The sequence below is a fragment of the Leptodactylus fuscus genome, chromosome 7 (genome assembly GCF_031893055.1).
Source record: "Leptodactylus fuscus isolate aLepFus1 chromosome 7, aLepFus1.hap2, whole genome shotgun sequence".
Taxonomy (NCBI): Eukaryota; Metazoa; Chordata; class Amphibia; order Anura; family Leptodactylidae; genus Leptodactylus; species Leptodactylus fuscus.
Genome location: NC_134271.1, coordinates 135,261,377 through 135,282,279, shown reverse-complemented (window position 1 = coordinate 135,282,279; position 20,903 = coordinate 135,261,377). Strand labels below are relative to the sequence as shown.

At 42.8% G+C, this 20,903-nt stretch overlaps 1 protein-coding gene across 1 annotated transcript in view; it reads left to right on the top strand.

Moving 5' to 3' along the window:
* The window catches only part of LOC142213375 (embryonic protein UVS.2-like), a 49,952-nt gene that overhangs the window by 19,115 nt on the left and 9,934 nt on the right, over nucleotides 1–20,903 (top strand). The window contains exons 14-16 of the mRNA XM_075281692.1: nucleotides 16,497–16,612; nucleotides 18,557–18,673; nucleotides 18,856–19,081. Coding sequence (XP_075137793.1) covers nucleotides 16,497–16,612; nucleotides 18,557–18,673; nucleotides 18,856–19,081 — 459 coding nt within the window. The remainder of the gene's footprint in view (nucleotides 1–16,496; nucleotides 16,613–18,556; nucleotides 18,674–18,855; nucleotides 19,082–20,903) is intronic.

Below are 20,903 nucleotides of genomic sequence, written 5' to 3'. Positions count from 1 at the left end.
CCGGTTTCAGTCTCCTGCCCAGTTTCTCGGGCAGGAAATGGAAACCTGCATAACGGAGATCGGGCGCTGGTGTGAACCTGCCCTCAAAGTAATAAATGACTGTGACACACATACACATTAGGTATCCCTGTGTCTGAAAGTGCCTGGTCTACTGAATATAGGGTACCTGCAGTGCTTCTATTCCGTCGGGAAGGGGTTAATAGGATCTCTGCAGATACCCTATATTCCAAGTGGGGGTAAAAAACCCAGTCCTCAAGCTCAGGGAAGGGGCAGACAGACAACCAAAACACCCCCTCCCCTTCCCAAGCACTTACTGCACCCAAGAACTCCGGCCATTTTAATTTTTGTAATTTTCCTGTAGCTGCTGCTTCCCCCCCCCCTCGGCTTATACTCGAGTCAATAAGTTTTCCCAGTTTTTTGTGGTAAAATTAGGGGGTTCGGCTTATATTCGGGTCGGCTTATACTTGAGTATATACAGTACTTCACTTTACCATTCCCCTATATCGACATCTGTTGATCTGTATATCTTGGAATTTGTTTTAAGAAACAATCTTGGTGATATCCCGGCTTCTCATTGTGTGTCCTTAATTTTCGACTTGCAAAAAACGGATATTACAAGAGTGACATTCACCAATATGTTACTAACAATACAGTAATGTCTTCTGAAAGGGGTTAACTCTTCAGTATGGGTCATAAATACCTGATAGGGGGCTGAGACCCGGCCCCAAGGCCGATCATCTGTATGGTGCCACTTCCGGCACCAGTGGTGGTCACAGTAGTTGGGCCCAAACAATCTTGAGAGGGGATAATATGAAATGTTAATGGTGGGATAACCCAATTTAGTGACACATAACATATATGTCAAATTTATTATACAAAAATCAAATTTTGATAATTCCACTTTTATTTTTATTTTTTTACAGTGAAGTGACAACTTGAAGACAAAATGGTGATGGCTGGAAGACCTTTCGTCTGCATTTTTTAACAGATACGAAGGTGTTATGTGTACTATACACTGTTTATCAATTGTACATATGTATGTGCATTGTAGAGGATTCTTGAACTTGGACTTGGATTTTTTTTTTTAATCGAATATTTGAATTGAATGAATACCTCAATAAACTTTATTATATGGCGTTTGGTTGAAATTTACTAATCAAAATGTTCCATAATTCTGTCCTAATTTGTGCCAAAAACTAGAGAAGAGCGAACACTAAAATGTCTGAGGTTCGAAATCTGATTTGAACAGCGGCACATTGTTCGACTGTTCGAATGGATTTCGAACCCCATTATAGTCTATGGGGGGAAATGCTCGTTTCGGGGGTACGCAAAATTCGATAAAATTATACTTACCAAGTCCACGAGTGACGGTCGGGCTGGATTCTCCTTGAAGTCTTCTTCCGGCGCAGCATCCCCGCGTCTTCTTCCGGCTGGAATTCACTCTGCCTAGGCATCGGGGCCTAGGCAGAGCCGACTGCGCATGCACTGTCATGCGCGGACATGAGCAGTCGGCTCTGCCCGGCCCGACGCCTGAGTAGAGCCGACTGCGCATGCGAGGGCATGCCCGCGCATGCGCAATTGGCTCTGCCTAGGCCGGATGCCTAGGTAGAGTGAATTCCAGCTGGAAGACGCCGCGTGGACGTTGCACAGAGAAGACTTCTAAAGGTAAGAGAAGAACCAGCGTTGATTGGCAGAATGTATAGTATTCTGCCAATCAACGCTGGTTCTGCATCAAACCTTAAACTTCGAACAGCTAGTAGTGTTCGATCGAGTATGAGCATTTCGAATACCGTGGTATTCAATCGAACACCTACTCGATCGAACACTACTCGCTCATCTCTACCAAAAAGCTAACATGACTTAGTGCTATATTTTTGATCATTTAGACTGAAGTTTCACGTGGTGTAGATACTTTACAAAAACATTTTACAGTCCTCATCCATACATGCGCATTGGAGACGCTGTTTTGGAAATCACAGCATGTCAATTATACCTACGGAAACACTTGCGGGCAGGTGGCCAATAGACAGCAAAATAAATATCCCCAACAGCCCATTAGTCTGTTGTTCTGGCCCTCTAAGAGACGGGAACAATGCAGATACAGATGTGCATACAACACATATCAATAAATAATAGACAACATGGGTTTGCTAATCACTCATGTTGTCAGACTCACTGATTCCTTTTTATGTATAGGTGAGCAGAAGCCTACAGTGACAGCTGTAGATATAGTGATTTTGGCACCCACATAGTTGTTTATATTCTAGTACGACCTATGTTGAGCCATTGGAAGGCAAATAACACCATGAGGAGAATTATAATTGCCCTATATTTCCATAGGCGAAAGCTTTCTTCCTTACTCCACCTGGCACTGAGTGAGAAAAAATCCATGGGGGGAATGAAACTGGGATCCTCATGTGTGAAACCAGACCAGACCAGTAGGTTAGACACAGACTCATTGGATAACTCATTGATGTTTCTGGGCACCAATTTATACAAAGGATGCCCTGGAGTTAGAAAAGCTACAAAGGAGAGCCAGAAATGTCAGAAGGAGTCATGAAGGACCTTAGTAACTCTAACATTGGAAATGGGTCCAATTCCCTCCACCCGGAATCACATTCAATTTACAGCAACTGTAAAATGTTGCATTTTCGTAACGTGGAGCTTCAGCCTTACGGTCTCTTAAACAGCCTGGGTTACAGGAAGGGACTGGCACATGGCATTCCTGAAACCGCAGCGTGACAGGTACAAAGAGAAATTCTAGGCTTTGGAGTCCAGTGATAAACCCTTCTTGATAATAGAAAGCTATCTCTGTACACAGACTAATATGAAAGGCTGTCAATCATTAAGTGAGACCACCCACTGGACTCTTAAGCCTAGCATCGGCAGGAATTAAAGTGAAGTACAAGCTATATGGAATCTTTCCTCATAAAACTAGATATTAATCTGTTCAGCTCCCCCTGTTCTAAACCATATCCTCAGTATAGGGATAACATTCTCATGGTGATAAGTTCTAGAGATGAGAGAACACTAAAATGTTCGAGGTTCAAAATCCGATTCGAACAGCCGCACACTGTTCGACTGTTCGAATGGGTTTCGAACCCCATTATAGTCTATGGGGGGAAATGCTCGTTTCAGGGGTAGGCAACATTTGATCAAATTCTACTTACCAAGTCCATGACTGAGGGTCAGGCTGGATTCTTCTCCCTGTGCAGCATCCCTGCGTCCTCTTCTGGCCTTGAATTCACTCTGCTAGGCATAGGGCCTAGGCAGAGCTGACTGCGCATGCGCGGGCATGCGCAGTCGGCTCTGCCCAGGCCCGATGCCTAAGCAGAGTGAATTCAGAGCTGGAAGAGGACTCGGGGACGCTGCGCAGGGAGAAGACTTCTAAAGGTAAGAGAAGAACCAGCGTTGATTGGCAATGTATAGCATTCAGCCAATCAACGCTGGTTCTGCATCGAATCCTAACTTTGAACAGCTAGTAGTGTTTGATCGAGTACAAGTATTTTGAATACCGTAGTATTCGATCGAATACCTACTTGATCGAATACTACTCGCTCATCTCTAATAAGTTCCCTTTAAATCCAAAATAACTTAGCTTTTGTTGGTCAACCCATCGACCCTAGAAATGGAAAAAGTCCAAAAAATTCACATTGTAATTAATCCATTAGATGGACTATCAGACCCTCTAATGTGACAATAACAAAACCAAATATTGTATTGTCCTCTGCTTTGTAACATGTGACCACCAGGTGAATATATAGGACCCTCAAGTTTTTATTAAGTGACTAAGAGTTAACAGGAAAAATCAGGCTACCATGACCAGAACATAATGACACTTGCAGGCGTCATATAAAGCAGGTGAGCATGAAAGACAAACAGACAGTGAAAGCTGAATGTCTTACAATATCTGAGAATAAGCAGAACTCGCACCGGCAATAGACTGAGGATGGCCTGCTAGTTAGTTTGGCAATGAATTAGTAAGACTAATTACTGTATGTTCTAAGTGGCTTTTGTAGGACACGTCTAGTCTTTTTGGAAGACTCCACATGCCTGAGAAGGTGGTCTCTCCTTAAGGAGTGACATCATCCCCATAACCTGCTATAGAAGTCTCTCACCTCTACCAAGTTAGTTTTCCCTAGGCTGTGCCGAAGAGATCCAACCAGATTGAAACAGTGCTGTCCACAGCTGGGATACTGACTTGGCAAAATCCCACATCATTGCAATAAAGGCTTGTTGGAAAGTTGGGCATGATGTTCAAGGGAGCTACCCCTATAGGGCAACAAACAGAGGCACGGTGTCCCTATTTACATCTTGGGAAACAGATTTGCATATTTTTCCCACTGTAGATCATATAATACTGTGTAGGGGCCGCTACTTTTTTACCTCTTTTCTTTTTGTCCCCATAGGGAAATGAAGCAGCGATATTCTTCAATAGGTATATGCTCCAATACCCGTGTATTGCAGTGTATAGGAGGCTGTCAGCCCATGCAGACACATAGGCTGACAGTCATCATTCAAGGCAGGATCTACCAGGTATACGGAGGGACAACGATGGGGCAGACTCGGAGTCTCTGCTCACACTTCGGGCTGCCAAATAGGGGCAGTGGCACCCATTGAAAATATCACGGGGGACATGGGGGGTCATGGGGACCTCAATATATAATAAAACCCCTGAGATGCCATGGCTATGTTTGACTATGGCATCTTATGGGTTAACACCTGCAATCAGAGCTCAGTAGCTAAGGGGCTACTCTGGGATATTATACTGTGTGGAGGGGGGCCACCATTATAGTGTTTGTAAATGGGGCATTATACTGCCCAGTGTTTTCTAGTTATGCCCCGATTATTACTGATTATTATTATTATTATTATTATTATTATTATTATTATTATTATTATTATTATTATTATGTTCACATGGTGAAAAATGAAGAGGAATTCTATTTCATTTTCCGCCATCGGCATTTTCGCCATGGTCTAGCCATGATGGGATGCTGATGCAGTGCATGTACATTCTGTGTGGCATCCCACTGCCAATTAGGCCCGGATGAATGGGCCTAATCAGCAGGGAGTTTCGAGTCATGACTGCCGTGCTACGGAGTCCACGACAAGATCGATCAGGGCGCTTCTTTTTTCCACGTCCTGCAGCGATCTTTGCCTTTTATTGAAAACAATGGGAGGAAGATTCTGGGAGGATTCTGTCCCAGATTCAGGAGCAAAATTTCACCCAAATCCGCGGCAAAGTCCTCTGTGTGAGCATTCCCTAATATAGTTCACAAATGGGATACGGGGTGTAAGCACAAATGTCTGTAAAAACTGGATGGAAAAATTTACTCTCTCTTTATATATGTGTATGAGAATCTTCTCAATGTTTGGGGCCATTGGAATGTCTAATTGTTCCAGATGTATCTGATTAAGATAATGGATATGTATTTAGATGTCATTCGCCCACAGTACATTGTCCTGGATGAAACTCTCTAGAATTTATTGATATGAGTGTTGATTGGACAAGAACATTGTCTCTTCCTTGATATAAAGGAAAAGCTTACAAATAGCTACAACATAGAGCACCAGCAAGGGAGAGCGAGGGAGCGAGAAAGAGGGAGTGGAGATCTGACGGAGACTCTGAAACCAAGATGAAGCAAAGCATTTCCATTATGTTTCTGTCTTGCCTGGTTGTTTCTATTACAAGTTTAGCTTTAGCCAAGGTGAGGAAACAAAATGACTGTTTCTACAGCTCATATATATAAATCCATCAACTATCTATCTTTGTAGTTCTCATATTCCAGCTGTATACATGCATAGTTGTAAGTCTATCCCTAAACAGTATTATAGGGAGTCTCTTGTATCGTAGGAAGTCTACCACCACTGAAGTCACTTTCTAAACCCCTTATATGCTGTATTGTATTTAACTAGAAATGAATGTGGCATGTTCATTATGGTTAATATTCATGGGGATTGGGGGGATTTCTTAACATTGATGTTTTATATGCTTGGAAGATGCTTGCGGCAAATTAGTGCACAGCTATTGCTATCTATCTATCTATCTATCTATCTATCTATCTATCTATCTATAGAGTTGTTTTATATGCTTGGAAAATGCTTGCAGCAAATTAGTGCACAGCTATTACTATCTATCTATCTATCTATCTATCTATCTATCTATCTACCTGAGTCATTTTATACGCTTGGAAGATGCTTGCGGCAAATCTATCTATCTATCTATCTATCTATCTATCTATCTATCTATCTATCTATCGAGTTGTGTTATATGCTTGGAAGATGCTTGCAGCAAATTAGTGCACAGCTATTACTATCTATCTATCTATCTATCTATCTATCTATATGAGTCATTTTTGTATGCTTGGAAGATGCTTGCGGAAAATTAGTGCACAGCTATCGCTATCTATCTATCTATCTATCTATCTATCTATCTATCTATCTATCTATGTCCTATCTATCTATCTATCATTTATCTATCTATCTATCTATTTATCCATCTATCTATAGAGTTGTTTTATATGCTAGGAAGATGCTTGCGGCAAATTAGTGCACAGCTATTACTATCTCTCTCTCTCTCTCTCTCTCTCTCTCTCTCTCTCTCTATATATATATATATATATATATATATATATATATATATATATATATAAGAGTTTACTTTATGGTGTTACTTTCAGTAACTCAACCTCGGAGGTTTCATAAAAAATATACAAATCGTTTTGCACCTATAAATCTTCCAAATTTCTGAAAATTTTTCAAGAGAAAATTGTCTAATGACCCCATTGTTCTTTACTAGAGATGAGCGAACAGTGTTCTATCGAACACATGTTCGATCGGATATCAGGGTGTTCGCCATGTTCGAATCGAATCGAACACCGCGTGGTAAAGTGCGCCAAAATTCGATTCCCCTCCCACCTTCCCTGACGCCTTTTTTGCACCAATAACAGCGCAGGGGAGGTGGGACAGGAACTACGACAACGGGGGCATTGAAAAAAATTGGAAAAAGTAATTGGCTGCCGAAATCAGGTGACCTCCATTTTAGACGAATAGTGGATTTCAAATCCGGGTCATATGAGAATGTGAACTTTGTGACTATGAGACAGGGATAGCTGTACAGGCAGGGATAGCTAGGGATAACCTTTATTTAGGGGGGAATGTTATTAAAAATAACTTTTTGGGGCTCTATCGGGTGTGTAATTGTGATTTTTGTGAGATAAACTTTTTCCTATAGGGATGCATTGGCTAGCGCTGATTGGCCGAATTCCGTACTTTGGCCAATCAGCGCTGGCTCTGCTGGAGGAGGCGGAGTCTAAGATCGCTCCGAACCAGTCTCCATTCTGGTCCGACCTTAGACTCCGCCTCCTCCAGCAGAGCCAGCGCTGATTGGCCGAATTCCGTACTCTGGCCAATCAGCGCTGGCCAGTGCATTCTATTGGCGTGATGAAGCAGTGCTGAATGTGTGTGTTTAGCTCAACTACGCCGGTGGAGTAGTTGAGCTAAGCACACAGATTCAGCTCTGCTTCAATCAGCACTGGCTAATGCATTGTATTGGCGTGATGAAGCAGTGCTGAATGTGTGTGTTTAGCTCAACTACACTGGTGGAGTAGTTGAGCTAAGCACACAGATTCAGCTCTGCTTCAATCAGCGCTGGCCAATGCATTCTATTAGCTTGATGAAGCAGAGTGTGCACAAGGGTTCAAGCGCACCATCAACTCTGATGTAGCAGAGCCAAGTGTGCACAAGGGTTCAAGTGCACCCTTGGCTCTGATGTAGCAGAGCCGAGGGTGCACAAGGGTTCAAGTGCACCCTCGGCTCTGCTACATCAGAGCCGAGGGTGCGCTTGAACCCTTGTGCAGCCTCGGCTCTGCTACATCAGAGCCGAGTGTGCGCTTGAACCCTTGTGCACACTCTGCTTCATCAAGCTAATAGAATGCATTGGCCAGCGCTGATTGAAGCAGAGCTGAATCTGTGTGCTTAGCTCAACTACTCCACCGGTGATGTTGAGCTAAACACACACATTCAGCACTGCTTCATCACGCCAATAGAATGCATTGGCCAGCACTGATTGGCCAGAGTACGGAATTCGGCCAATCAGCGCTGGCTCTGCTGGAGGAGGCGGAGTCTAAGGTCGGACCACAATGGAGACTGGTGTGGAGCGATCTTAGACTCCGCCTCCTCCAGCAGAGCCAGCGCTAATTGGCCAAAGTACGGAATTCGGCCAATCAGCGCTGTCCAATGCATTCCTATGGGAAAAAGTTAGCTTGCGACAATCGCAAGCTGACAGGGATTTCCATGTAATAAAGTGACTTTTATGCCCCCAGACATGCTTCCCCTGCTGTCCCAGTGTCATTCCAGGGTGTTGGCATCATTTCCTGGGGTATCATAGTGGACTTGGTGACCCTCCAGAGACAGATTTGGGATTCCCCCTTAACGAGTATATGTTCCCCATAGACTATAATGGGGTTCGAGACCTGTTCGAACAGTCAAACAGTAAGCGACTGTTCGAATCGGATTTCGAACCTCGAACATTTTGGTGTTCACTCATCTCTATTCTTTACAGATAAAATATTTGGTAAAAATGAATTTGTGTGTCTGTTTTCAAGGCAACTGAATACAGTATATCATTGTTCTTCCCACTCAGGGTAGTAGAGATTCCCCCAAAAAACGGAAAGGTAAGTTTTATACGTTCATGACTGTCTTGTATTATGAAACGCTGTACGTCCTTCTTATATACGGTTCTTTAGTGCTTCAATATCTTACCATTTTTAACCCCTTCCCGCCGATGGCACTTTTTGACTTCCTGACCAAGCTCGATTTTTCAAAACGGACATGTGTCACTTTATGTGGCAATAACTTTGGAACGCTTTAACTTACCAAAGTAATTTTGAGATTGTTTTTTCGTAACACATTTTAGTGGTAAATTTTGGTTGATATGTTTTGTGTTTAATTATGAAAAAATAGGAAATTTGGTGGAAATTTTGAAAAATATGCATTTTATAAAGTTTGAAATGATGTACATTACATACAGATAGTCAGACCGCCAAAATTATATCCTAAATCTCATGTCCCAGATCTCTGCTTTATGTCGGCATCAAACTTTAGTCACCCTTTTATTTTTTACGGACATTAGAAGATTTACAAGTGAAACAACAATATTCAAAATTTTCAAGAAATTTCCAAAACCCATTTTTTAAGGGCCTAATCCAGTTATGAAGGGGTTTTGAAGACCCTTGTATTAAACCCCCCATAAATCACCCCATTTTCAAAACTGCACCCCTTAAATAAGCCAAAACAACATATACCTAGTAATTTAACCCTATAAGTGCTTAACAGGAATTAATACAAAATGGAGGTGAAATTTTCAAATTTCATTTTATTTTACTAATATTTTTGTTTAGCCCTAGAATTTGCACATTCACAAGGGGTTAAAGAAGAAAACGCATCCCACAATTTGTTATGCAAGTTCTCCCGACTACCATAGTACCCCACTTGTGGGTGTAAACTAATATATGGACGCACCGCGAGACACAGAAGGGAAGGCGCGCCAAAGAGCTTTTAGAGGGCAGATCTGGCTGCGATCAGTTTCAGGAACCATGTCGCATTTACAAAGCCCTTGAGGTTTCAAAACAGTGGAAACCTCTAGAAAGTGACCCCATTTTGAAAACCGCACCCCTCAAAAAATTTATCAAGTGATGTCGTGAGCATTAGTAACCCCGAAGTGAATATGTAAGCTGTGCGGAGTAAATTGGGTACACCAAATCCCATTCTATTTTCCCACTAGCTCCTATGACATGGACGGGGAAGAGGGGCATTCTGGGGGATCAGCGCTGCTGTATTATCTCTCATAAGCTCTAAATATGGGGGGTCCCCTGAAAACGCTCGCACCGCTTACACATTTCCTTCTAGTCGCAGCCACTTATGTCCTAATGATTTGGTGACTTTTAGGGTTTTTGTCTTCACATTGTACAAGGTAGATTTTTATTTTTATTTTCTGGCAATGTGGCCATATGAGGGCTTGGTGTTTGCGGTATTAAATGTACTTCTCAATGCCACCATTTTGGTGCCTGTAACTTATTGACTACATTTTATTAACTCTTTCTGGCTGGGATGTAAAAGGAAACATCAATTCTGGCATAATTTTTTAGCATTTATTTTTTTTCCCGTGCAGCATACAGCATAAGTAACATGTTACCTATATTCTGCAGGTCGGTACGGTTACGGGGATACCTCATTTATATGATTTTTTATATGGGGAAAAAGGGATTTTTGGGGCATTATTTATTTGTAATTTATTTTAAACTTATTTAAACTTTTTTATTTTTACTTTTTTTTCACTTTTTTTTTCTGTCTCCATGGGGGATTGAAGCAGTGATCGGCTGATCACCGCTTCACTACATATACGCTGCAATACACGTGTTACACGTGTATTGCAGTGTATAGGAAGCTGTCAGCCTGTGTAGACGCACAGGCTGACAGCTTCATTTACGGCAGGATCGGCCAGGCGCGAGGACGGGGTAAGTGAAGGGGCAGACCCGGGGTCACTGATCAGACCCCGGGCTGCCCCCTACGCACACCGGCACCCCCCGAAACCGGCACGGGGGGTGCCGATCGGCACCATGTTATGTTGAAACCCCGGAGGTGCCGGTGGTCATGTTGACTGCCGGCAACTCAGGGGTTAACACCCGCGATTGGACCCGGTTCCGACCGCGGGTGTTACGGAGCATTGTCAGCCGTGTATCACGGCTGTCACCCGCTGTGCATGGTGCGCACACAGTTTCTGTGTGCGCACCATGCATCCGCAGTAATAGTACGGCGGTTTGCAGGAAGCCCTTCCCTGCAGCGCCGTACTATTACGGCGAATGTCGGGAAGGGGTTAAGATATACCCTTACTCCCATTGTCCTCCTTGAAAACCAACACAGTTTAGGTCAGATCTTCTCTCTTTATGTCCTCATAGCCTAATGTAATCTATAGGAAGGAAACAGATTATATAAAAGGATGAAAGCTTAACCCAAGAGGTCGATATAACACGATAACACTATTGTCTAGGGATAATACTGTAATGAATCAGACCAATAGATTACTGAGTATGAAGTTTGACATGAAAGTCCCGAAGACGTCACGGTTCGGTAGAGCCCATCTCTCCAGCCATCTTCTTAACTCCTTGTAATACACTGAAAAAACAATTGACTCATAAGAATGCTTCAAGTACATGTGTGTCTTATAAGTTCCCGGATTTCTCAGGTCTCCGATTTGTTCTTGTATCCTTGTTTTTCATTTCGCTATAGTGCATTGTACATTTCCAATATCACATATGGTATAGTGAATATAATAAACATAGGAGGCATTACTGGCTTGGAATTAAGCTTGGGGAACGTCTAGTTCACTAGGAACAAACCTGTTACCATTATTGGGTATACTCTTTGTATATTGTCTTATCCTCTCAGGCTAAGTTTATATTGGTGCCGGCCTGTCCGTTGTTCTGGACCATAACAATCGACAGGTAGACTGGAATGATAGCAGATACATACAGAGCCTAATGGAGGCCAATGACTATAATGGGGTCTGTAGTGTCCGTTACTTTTTTGCGTTGTTGATCTCAGGCAGAAACTGCAACATGGGGCCATTAATTTAAGGGGGCACACAGGAGGAATTATTATTTGGGACTCTGCCACCATGAAATTTGCTATTACGCTATCCACAAGGCATTGTAGGGAAAATTATTCTGTGCACCCATTCCTTTAGATAAGTCAATAGATGTACCTATTCATTGTGGAAGCTGATTAAGGGGATATTGTCACTCCTTCAGGAGAGACCACCTAGTCAGGTATGTGGAGTCTTACAAAGCCATTTTCTCTCCACTGTGCGGGATTATGGGAAGAATATGCAAATCTGTTTCCCAAGATGTAAATAGGGAAACACTGCCTCTGTATGCTGCCCTCTCCACAGCCGCTGTGGGTCATAATAGAGGTTACAGGGGCCACAGTAGAACCTTCAAGCTCTATTTTGCCCCACAGTTTCCCACCCAACTATTATACCCCACAGTTGCACACCCATGAACTATTAATATACTCAATGGTCCGCTGAGACCCCCAAGTATAATAATCGGAGACCCAGGGGAGGTGAGGGAACATAATAAACACTGTTACTCTCCTCTCCGGAATCTCATGTTAATCCTAGCAGGCTTTGGGCCTTTATGGTAATGTCCCAGATGTCACGAGGTCTGGGATATGACCATATAGGCCCAAAGTCTGTGCTAGCAGTACCATACAGGCCCAAAGCCTGTGGTAGCAGTAAGATCCTGTTAAAACTAGCACAGGCTTTAGGCCTGTACGGCAACAGTACTCCCCGAGTATAATAATAGCGGTAGTGGGATTGCGGCCTGCCCTCCATGGCCTATAGTACAAGGGGAAGCAGGGGCGGCAGTGAGCAAGCCTGGGTAGGTTGATAAATAGGGGGATACTCCAGCAGGTAGCAGCCTATTATATAACAAAAAAAAGTTACTTTTCTTACCGACCTCACGCTTGATGACGCCACCTGCGCTGAGATGCAGACATCTAAAGCAACGCAGGAGAAGGCCTCTTGGATTGCTTTAAGAGTGGCCTTCTTCTTTAGTTTAGGCAAAAAAAGTAAAAATCGCCGTGGCTGCGGCCCCCTCCAAAGCACCGCCTGAGGCAGTCGCCTTACCTCACCTCATTAGAGGTGCAGCGCTGTGTATACTACACAAAACTGGACCATGGGGTCTTTTTTGCTATCAATCTTCCACTTTTTTGAAGAGGACTATCATGTCTTCAAGAAAGTGTGGTTTTATATACCGCTAGAAAGCCGTCAGCTCGCTGAACTCGACTTTCGCGATATGTGCCCCAGTGGTGGAGATATTGGTGTTGTTAGTTTCAGCACCGATATCTCCTCACTGTTAGAAGGGCGTTCCTCATATCTCAGCATCATTCAAGCAGTAGAAGAGGGGACGATCTTGCTCTATGACCACCAGATGCCATGATTACTATTGACTCCGATGGCTAGTTCTGTTTCCCAGCTATGTCAAGATCAGCCAAGTCCTGGAAGTCATGCCGCCGGCACAGCTCCTATTATGGTGCTGAGAGCTAAGTACACACTCAGTTCAATGCAATAGTACAGTGCAGAGCGGGAGGGGGTGTACATTTGATAGTCCATGTGTCAATACATTAAACATTGCTTAGATTTCTGGTTGATCTCTATGTGTATTTTGATCCTTAGAAGGAAATTACACAAAGATTATTTCTTCCTAATGTCCCTGTATTCTATATACCTACTCCCAGCTCTAATCATAGTGACACATCTGCATTGTATTAAGCTAGACAATACAATATGAGATAACACCACATTAGAACAAATAGTCCCAGGGCTTAGACTCCAGACTGATAGTTTACAGATATGTTCTCTCTGTTCTCTCTGTGCAGAAGTTTGAGAAAAAAAAAAGTTTTTGACTTTTCGAAGTGCACAAATGTAGCAAAGTTTAAAGGGATCAGTCAAACACAATTTTTTCTATATACCACATCGGAATAGCCTTAAGAACGGCTATTCATCTCCTTCCTTTCATCATCTTCTCCACGCCGCCGTTTGCCTACAATCCCGTTTCATGTCGATATGCAAATTAGCTCTCTGGCAGCACTGGGGGCACGCCCCAGTGCTAAAACAGCACTGGGGGGGGGGGGTCCCCAATGCTGCGAGAGAACTCTCTCCAGCGCCGCCTCCAACTTCGCCAGCAGTATCCTCTTCAGCCTCTTCATCTGTAACTTCTAGGCTTCGGGCCTTAGGCAGAGCAGACTGTGCATGCCCACAGGCCACGAGAAAATGGCCGCTTACAATACTGCCCAAGGACCGAGGCCTAGAAGTTACAAGCCACCGCCAGAAGGAGAAGAGGAAGAGGACGCTGCTGACGAAGATGGAGGCGGCACTTCAGAGAGTTCTCTCGCAGCATTGGGGACGCCCCCAGTCTTCTCTAATATAGTATGGTGGATGTCGGGAAGGGGTAAGGGGTTAAAATACAGATTATATTAAAAGAGGCAGGTGATATGTGTCTGATTTTTTTTGGTTCTGACTATGGGAAAACCCATTTATGTGAATGTGAGTCTGTGAGGGTCTCTTTTGTCTAAGAAAGGGTTGGTTGTTCATGTGTGCTTTTTGGTACTGATGGGCATGGCAGCTATTCTGCTAGTTACATAGACTTGAATGGATAAACCATTCACACTGGAGACACAGGATTCCTGTTCCATTGTGGGGATTACCAATGGTCCCGGTAGTCACGACCCAGCAATTACAAACCCATCACCTATCCTGTGGTTAGTTCTCATCAGAAATACCCTATAAAGAGGTTTTCTGTTTAATTTTTGATATTATATGGAGTGATAAACTTAACAAAGTGGTACTCACCTCTCCCTGGGCCTCAATCTAGGGGCTGTGTTAGTTGACCGCTGTTGCCACTGGTAAGGGAAGCTCAGAAGAGGCGATAACCTGTTTATTACCCGTATGGTCCTACTAGTAGCATTACTAAATAATAACAAAAATGAAACAGACAACCCTCATATTCAGATATAACTTTATAAGACTACATAACTTCTGTAACTTATTCGTGCAATTCTTTTCATCCATTCTACTCTTCTATTATGTTTTTACTATATTTACAGGCAGAATCCAAGCTCATCTTTTCTCTAGGATTCATGAAGTCAACAGAGGTATAGTAAATGTATGACATGTCCATATACTGATATGACGTGACCATATACTGTAGGCTTCATAGCCATTAGATTGTTGCCTAATTTGCAATTTGCTATACTTTAAGGGCCAGTTCACACGGAGTAAAATGGCGTGTATTTTGGAGTGTAATTTTACACGTGTAAAATAAGACTCCCATTGACCTTTGACATTTTACACGTGTATTTTGGAGTGTTTTTTTTTTTTTTGCATGAAGTCAATGGGAGTCTATGGGAGTCTCATTTTACACGTGTAAAATTATACTCCAAAATACACGCCATTTTACTCTGTGTGAATACACTTTACTGTTCCCTATTAGCAGTCAATAATAAGAAGAAGTTCACAGCTCCAAATGTAAAAACATTCATGTACTTGCCCCATATTGGTTATATAGGATGACTGTGTCTGGAGATTCTGCCACCCCCTTCCCCTTCCTGCATGTGTTCCTTTAGGGCCTATCCCTAAATGCTGCACTAACTCTCTCTCAGCCACCCCCCTCCCCCTCTGTCACTCCATTACAAAACCCTCTGGCTCACTAAGCCTAGCCCCTCCCACTCCCACTAGTGATCCCACCCATTATTAGCTTCTCCCATTCTCCCCGTTTCCCGAGGAAGAAGGGGAGGAGCCATTCCATGGACACAGGAAGGCTGGTAAAAATTGCAGGGGATAGGGGAAGGGGAAGAATGATGGTGACTAGAGATGAGCGAGTAGTATTCGATCAAATACCTAGCTTCCATAGGAATGCATGTAAGTGGCCGAACACCAAGGGGTTAAACGCATTGACTATTTGATGCGCTTAACCCCTTGGTGTTCGGCCGCTTACACGCATTCCTATGGGAGCGCGGTATTCAATCGAATACTACTCGCTCATCTCTAATGGTGATGTTCTGCCGTCGGGCCTCGGGCAGAGCTGACTGTGCATGCCCACGGACATTTTCTTGTGGCCGCTTACCCCATCTTACTGTGTAAGCAGCTACAAGAAAATGGCCGCTTACACCAGTTTACTGTGTAAGTGGCCACAGGAAAATTGCCACGGACATGCACAGTCGGTTCTACCCGAGGCCGACAGCAGAGCTGACTGCGGATGCCTAAAAGTTTGAAGCCAGCGCTGGCAGAAGAGGTGACGCTGGAGAGTTCTCTCGCAGCATTGGAGACACCCCCAATGCTGTTTGAGCACTGAGGACTGCCCCCAGTGCTGCAAGATAACTCATTTGCATACAGAAGAAAACCGGGATTTCTACCGAATGGCGGCGCGGCAAAGACATCTAAAGGTAGGAGTAGAATAGGTTAGGGAGAAAAAAATTACATTTCAATGATTGAATCCCTTTGAATTAAAGGGTTGTTCAGAATTACAACTTCCTTTGGGCCTACTTGCAGCATATGTCACTCTCCTAGTGATGTCAGGCCACATGGGCACACCAAGCCTGACCACTATGGGGGGAATGAGTGTTCATAAAGCATATACTGTATTATCAACTTCAATACGACAGATATATTTACAAAAGGGGTCACATGTAATGCACCAGATAGAGTGAGGGGTATATTATGTGAACAAGAAAAAGCAAATAATCATACAAACACACAAAAAATATTTTGCAATACATGCAAAAAAAAAAAAAAAAAAAATTGGTAAATTCCATCAAAATAATCTATTTCCAGTATAAATGAAGATCACGTTTTGAACTGTTCCAATAATAAAATTAAAAAGGAGATACTTTAATGACGATGCTACTTTTTATTCCTTTTGCTTGTTCGTCAGATGTGTGCGGTACATTACTGAATACTGCAAGAGGAAGTTTCTCCTCTACAAACGTTCCGTCTAATTATTCTAACAACACGAGCTGTGTCTGGTTGATAAGCGTTCCAGAAGAACAAGTGAGTTTCATCACAAATTTACCAAGCACTTGGGTTACATTTCCTTACTGCTATAGGACTCATTTGTAGATTATGAACCCCAATGTAAAATCTGTAACAGGGCCACCACCTGCCAAACTGGTCCCTTCGAGCACCAAGGTCCAGGTGTACAGTAACTCCATCTTTGGAATCCTCTGTAGCTGTATCCATCCATACTATTGCTACAGCATGGACACAGTCAGTTACACCAGGACCCGGGTGCCTAAGGGTGCCATATAAGAGTACACTAGCATTATGAATAACACATGATACATGGGGACCTTCTTACATAATTTCCATTTTTGGCCAAGAATCTTACAGATACTCCTCTTGTGATTTGATTATCAAAGTCAACCATGTTTGTTAAAGATTTCTGAAACACTATTACTATGTATAACCCAAGCCTTTAACTGCTTCTTGTCAGCATATTGTAGCCTCAAACCAAATGACATGACATTTTTCATAAGGGGTCCTGGCACACCCCAAAGATAGAGGTGCCAGGACCCCTCGCTCTTCTTGCTTACTTTCCCAAAAATAAGGGCACAGAAGTCGGGAACGAGCATGATAGATGTACCCATCAGCTCAGTTAACCTATTAGATTTGGATAGTGAAATGTCGGCAATCTAGACATTATCATTAGAGATGAGCAAGTAGTGTTCGATCGAGTAGGTGTTCGATCGAATACTACGGTATTCGAGATACTCGTACTCGATAGAACACTACTAGCTGTTTGAAGTTTAAGGTTCGATGCAGAACCAGCGTTGATTGGCAGAATGCTATACATTGCCAATCAACGCTGGTTCTTCTCTTACCTTTAGAAGTCTTCTCCGTGCAGCGTCCCCGCAGCGTCTTCCGGCTGGAATTCACTCTCCCTAGGCATCCGGCCTAGGCAGAGCCAACTGCGCATGCATGGGCATGCCCTCGCATGCGCAGTCGGCTCTGCTCAGGCGTTGGGCCGGGCAGAGCCGACCGCACAAGCGCAGTCGGCTCTGCCTAGGCCCCGATGCCTAGGCAGAGTGAATTCCAGCCGGAAGACTCCGCGGGGGCGCTGCACCGGGAGAAGACTTCAAGGGAAATCCAGCCCGACCGTCACTCGTGGACTTGGTAAGTAGAATTTGATCAAATGTTGCCTACCCCTGAAATGAGCATTTCCCCCCATAGACTATAATGGGGTTCGAAATCCGTTCGAACAGCCGAACAGTGTGTGGCTGTTCAAATCGGATTTCAAACCTAGGACATTTTAGTGTTCACTCATCTCTAATTATCATGACTATCCTAGACTATATGGGAGCCTGACTACGCTCCCTGATCTACAGAGGCATCTTCCTAAATAGAATAAATAAAACATGTAAATAAAATTTTTTATCTTATATCATACATTAGAGATAGGCAAATCGGATTCCAAACCGGATTCCGAATATTCCAAATGTCAATTCACGTTTGATAAACTAAAATGTCCACCTCATTATACTCTGGAGTCTAGAAGATGAAATCCTCTAAAGACACATTGGCCAGGTAGATCAAATCTGCTATTCTGGAGGTTTATAGATTAGCAGATCTCTCTATACCAACTACACAAAGGGCACATTCTACACGTTCCACAACTTCTTCATAGGCTGAGAATACACAAATATCTATTCTGAATATTTGTATTGCTGATTCTTGGAGCTCTTCCTCTACCTTCATGAAGTGTTACCGCCTGGACATCCACTCCGAAGGTCAAGCCTTTGGCACAGCAGTACTTAATATGGTTTCCAAAAGATGATCTGCCCACCATAGGTCGCTAGCTAGGTCCCTTCTTGGGTGCCAAAGGATAAAAATTGGCAAAATTGACAAAATTGGGTTTACATTGAATTTTAGTTCTGTGCTGCCTTTGGAAAGCAAGTAAAATTCTAGGTATACTCAATTTTGACTATGTTGCTGTAGGCACAGAAGCAGTACCCAATCCATTTTTATAACAGGGACCTGACTCCTGATTCCACCAACTTTACTGAGATTGTGCGATCAATAGTGATCAGGGCATCTACGATGTTACACAGGAGAGTAAACTGTGATGAGAAGTTTCCATACCAGCTAGGAGGTCCAAAAACTAGAAAATAGACACCTAGAAACGTACAATGTGTATATATGTGTATAAGTACAATCTTTCTAATCTCCTATAACCTCTTTAACTATAGAATATTAACCATCCATATTTACAAGGATACTTATGACTTTTCTTTTAGGTTTCTTTAACTTTTGATAACTTCAGCATTGAGTACTCTCCAAACTGTTCCTCAGACTATGTTAGAATCTATGATGGACCCAGTAGGAGTTCTCCTCTGCTACTGAATAATACATGCGGCAACACATCATTACCTGCCATCATTGCTTCTACTAACCAGATGCTGGTAGAATTTGTAAGGGACAGTAATAGTGCATCTTCGGGATTCAGAGCCTCATACAACCAAGGTGGGTATCAAGAACATGTTGTTAAAGTCTAAGTTCTAGTTCACAAAACGTAATTTAAACTTGAATTTTGAAACAAAAAAATTGCTCCTTGAAGGTCAACTTGAAATGTCTGCTGACACCTTCCTTCTTGGATCCACATACAGATATGTCCACATTCAATGGTTCCACAATTTGGTTAATTTGTCTTGAAAGAAATTCAACACTATATCTCAACATGGTAATAAAACCTTGAAAGGTTGCAATCCACCCACCTCCACTGGGTGGTCATACATAGACAGAAGTAGGTCAGTTATTGCACCAGCCTGGGGGGTAAGCAGTGTGCAGATGATGAAATTAGAGGCAGGCCCAAGATGGTGGCCTCACTGGTTATGGTGGCTTTTGGAGCCCATTCCTCTTAAAGTTCTTAGGCCAGCATAGTGGTGTAATATGACATTGAGGTGATGATACTGCTACTTGTCTCCCATGTGGTGTTATTTAGGGTAGCCTTGGGGCAAATGGAGGCACAAGAGACAGGGTGGCAGACTGGAAGATAAACAGGCATAGCTCGGGGCTCAGTTTACATGATTCAGTTTTATCCAGTTACAAAGCAACATGGAGACACATCAACTTACAGCAGTGGCTTTTCCTCTTCACATCTTCCTTAGTCCTCTGACCCTTTCCACCAATGTAATCATGGGTGACCCTTGAGGCCTAGCTCTACTTCCAACCACTCCTTGGAAAATGTAGGGCACATAATGGGCATGGATGTCTATGTTTTCACACTGGTACAGCAGTGGAGATGTTCAATATACAACAAGTTGAGGAATTTTTGGGTCTGTGAGTATGGGGTCTGATGACACGGCCTGCATAGTTAGCCTGAAGAGTTGAAAGTGCTCTTCCACAATGAAACATTATAAAAAGGCATTGTGCATGAATAATACCGGATAGTTCCTCGCATTGGTCCAGTGGTGCATTTTGATGTCACTTTGTGAGAGTTTGTCAAAAAACCATGTTGTGTTTAGAAAACCAACTGCCTCGTATAGTATGAGTAGCTCTTTGGTATGGAGTAATACAATGGCACTCCTTCCATGGTCTTTGTTATTACATGATAACCAAACACTTACATTGGCTCCAAGCAATGACACCTTCCTTAGTCAACTTGTTTGAGAAGAATCCCATGATCATAAATGGAGCTAGACAGACAAGACTATTAACAGAGTGGAATGGTAGATTTCGATGTGTTAAAGCTAGGTCAGTCCATAGGTCTTAGCCTAGAATTACGAATCACATAATGGAATGTTCTTAAAAAAAATTAGTTTGGTGTTGTTCCCAAATACCAAGGAATGCTGAAGCCCAAATATCCTTCTACCATATAAGCAGTAGTACTAAAATGGGACTTGCATGGGAACAAAACGACATATACAATAGGAGGTGTTCAGTAATGGATGAATGGATAGATGATAGATAGATAGATAGATAGATAGATAGATAGATAGATAGATAGATAAATAGATAGATAGATAAATAGATAGAGTCCTATGAAAAAGTTTGGGCCCCCCTATTAATCTTAATCATTTTTAGTTCTAAATATTTTGGTGTTTGCAGCAGCCATTTCAGTTTGCTATATCTAATAACTGATGGACACAGTAATATTTCAGGATTGAAATGAGGTTTATTGTACTAACAGAAAATGTGCAATATGCATTAAACCAAAATTTGACCGGTGCAAAAGTCTGGGCACCTCAACAGAAAAGTGACATTAATATTTAGTAGATCCTCCTTTTGCCTCTAGTCACTTCCTGTAGCTTTTAATCAGTTCCTGGATCCTGGATGAAGGGATTTT